Source organism: Charadrius vociferus, unplaced genomic scaffold (assembly GCF_000708025.1).
Source record: "Charadrius vociferus isolate BGI_N301 unplaced genomic scaffold, ASM70802v2 scaffold68, whole genome shotgun sequence".
In the NCBI taxonomy this organism is placed as follows: Eukaryota; Metazoa; Chordata; class Aves; order Charadriiformes; family Charadriidae; genus Charadrius; species Charadrius vociferus.
In genome coordinates, this window is record NW_009649946.1 from 4637754 (window position 1) to 4639948 (window position 2195).

Consider the following 2195-nt stretch of genomic DNA (forward strand, 5'->3'; position numbering starts at 1 on the left):
GTGCCGTGCATGGCCAGACTTCAGTTTCTATCACTGAAGAGTGCATCTGTTGCACTCCCACATTCACATCAATGTGGGGCACTGAGCAGTCCTGAGATGGTTTTAGACCACAGTAAGGCACAGCTGGGAAGCCAGCAGCCTTCCCCTGTCACACCACAAGCTGTCTACCCTGGGTGTGTGCAAAGCTGGTATGGTGAGCTGCAAACACATTGTGAATTTGGGGAGGGGGGGGAACGAGGACATCACCTGCACTTCAACTGCTTAATTCAAGATCAATTAAAATAGCCTCAGAATCATTTTCTTCTAGCATGAACAGGAGATTTGTTACATATTTTCCGTAAATTAAGACAAATTGAACAAAGTTGAGCCAGGACGATCTAACTCAATCTCCCAATGCCACCAGCATCCAGCAGCAGGTGCTGAGGATTCCATTTTTCTCACTGGAGTTGTTCCTTACCTACAGGGAGCACACACAGACACAGTGTAACCCCTAGCCTCACTGCAGCAATACCTGCTTCAACAGCTCCTGGGGTTGGAGCTTAATAAGTCTCTCCCCTAAAAGCAATTTATATTTTGGGATGTGTACAAAAAACTTAAAGCACAAATGACTGCAGATTTAGCCTTCTGTCACCAGTAGTTTAAAACAAGCACTTAAAAATCACAGCATTTTATATTTAAAAGATGTAACGCAGGCTTCATTAGGAAGAATTACAAACAGCATCTTATTTCTTACCTGCACTGCCGGTAGCTCCGAGTTCCTCTTGTTCTGTCGGGTCCTTTGATGTATCTACAGCTCCTTCTTCATCATCAGGACCTACACTGCTGTCAGCAGGAAATTCTGGTTCCTCAGGTTCTATCAAAATTTCATATTCTGGAAAAAGGAATTCGTTATGCTCTGGAATTGCATCTGCTGAGTCACCTACAAAACAGAAAACAGATACCGTTTCACGTCATCTTGTGTTACACATCATTCTCCCCAAAAGCTACCCAGCAAACTACACAGCAAAAATACAGCACAAACATTGCACGAGCAAGAGCAATTTCCATCACTGCTAGACCTAATTTATATAAGAGGTATTTATATTACGGACAGTAGAAAACTATGAAAGGTGATGCGTTGCTTTGAATCTTTGTAAATATGAAAGACATGGAAAACAGGCTAAATAGCACTAGCCCCTGCATTTTAAAAAACAAAACCTGCAGTTTGACAGCTCTGTGCATATCTCATTCTGCCTAGCATACGCACACAAGTCAAGCGTGCATCAGGTGCCCTTAGGCCATACTGTTCTTTCTTATTTTTCCTTTGCAGATTGTGAGTAGGCAAAGTTTCCACAAACGCATCAAGTATACCTTCCGTAATGATGGTATAACTACATGCTAGTATGTTTCAGGTTTTCACTGTTTCAATTAAATGTTTCAAATGTTTGACCCACAACTCAATTTGCACAAATCAACTTTTAACATTCTGCTTATTTCCACTTCCTACAATCAAAGTTTTTGGGACTAGCATCCTACAATGTACGATGGGAGATACACCACACACACCGAGTTTCATCACACCATTATTAATAGGATACTTCTGAAGACTGAAAAAATACTTTAAATAATAAATACTAAAGAAATACTTTAAATACTCTGTACTTGTCACTTTAACAACCAACAAACAAACAAGCATATGAATGAGACAAGAGAGCAGGAGAGGGGATGGATGAAGAAAAGCATCTCTAAAATAGCACTCATGGAAAGTACTCGTCATCTACTGGCCATGACAATATCCTGTGAAGGCATCACTGTTTTATGTGGCTTTACGATTTATGAATAAGCCATCCTAAAAGTAGCCTACAAAGGGAAAAAATTGGTCTACGTCCTTTCATCTTTTTATGACATATGGCAGACAGAAAGAGGTCTTTGAAAGAGAGCAAATTAAGAGGCCTTAAATTTATTAGCCCTCCAGGAACAACAAAGATCCCACATTCTCATATCACATGAAATAAAAAACACTTAAGAAAAGCACCTGAAAGAATTACTGATAGCTTCGTTACAAACCACAGAACACCGCAAAAGACAGGAGCTTCCTCCTTCAGGCCCTCACCCCACTAAGAAGCAAACTGGGCACGCCGAAACGACCGCCGCCTTTACAACGGCATCGTTTCCCGGCGAGCACCAAGCGGGTGCCACCGCACCTCAGGAGCGCC

The 2195-nt window shown here is 41.7% G+C and overlaps 1 protein-coding gene across 1 annotated transcript in view; it reads right to left on the reverse strand.

Annotated features, from left to right (window-relative positions):
* PDCD2 (programmed cell death 2) overlaps positions 1 to 1756 on the reverse strand; it is a 4463-nt gene extending 2707 nt beyond the window's left edge. Inside the window, exons 1-2 of the mRNA XM_009891484.1 lie at positions 1750 to 1756; positions 734 to 919 (exon numbers count right to left, since the gene is read on the reverse strand). Of these exons, the coding sequence (XP_009889786.1) occupies positions 734 to 919; positions 1750 to 1756 (193 nt within the window). The remainder of the gene's footprint in view (positions 1 to 733; positions 920 to 1749) is intronic.
* Positions 1757 to 2195: the final 439 nt, after the last annotated feature.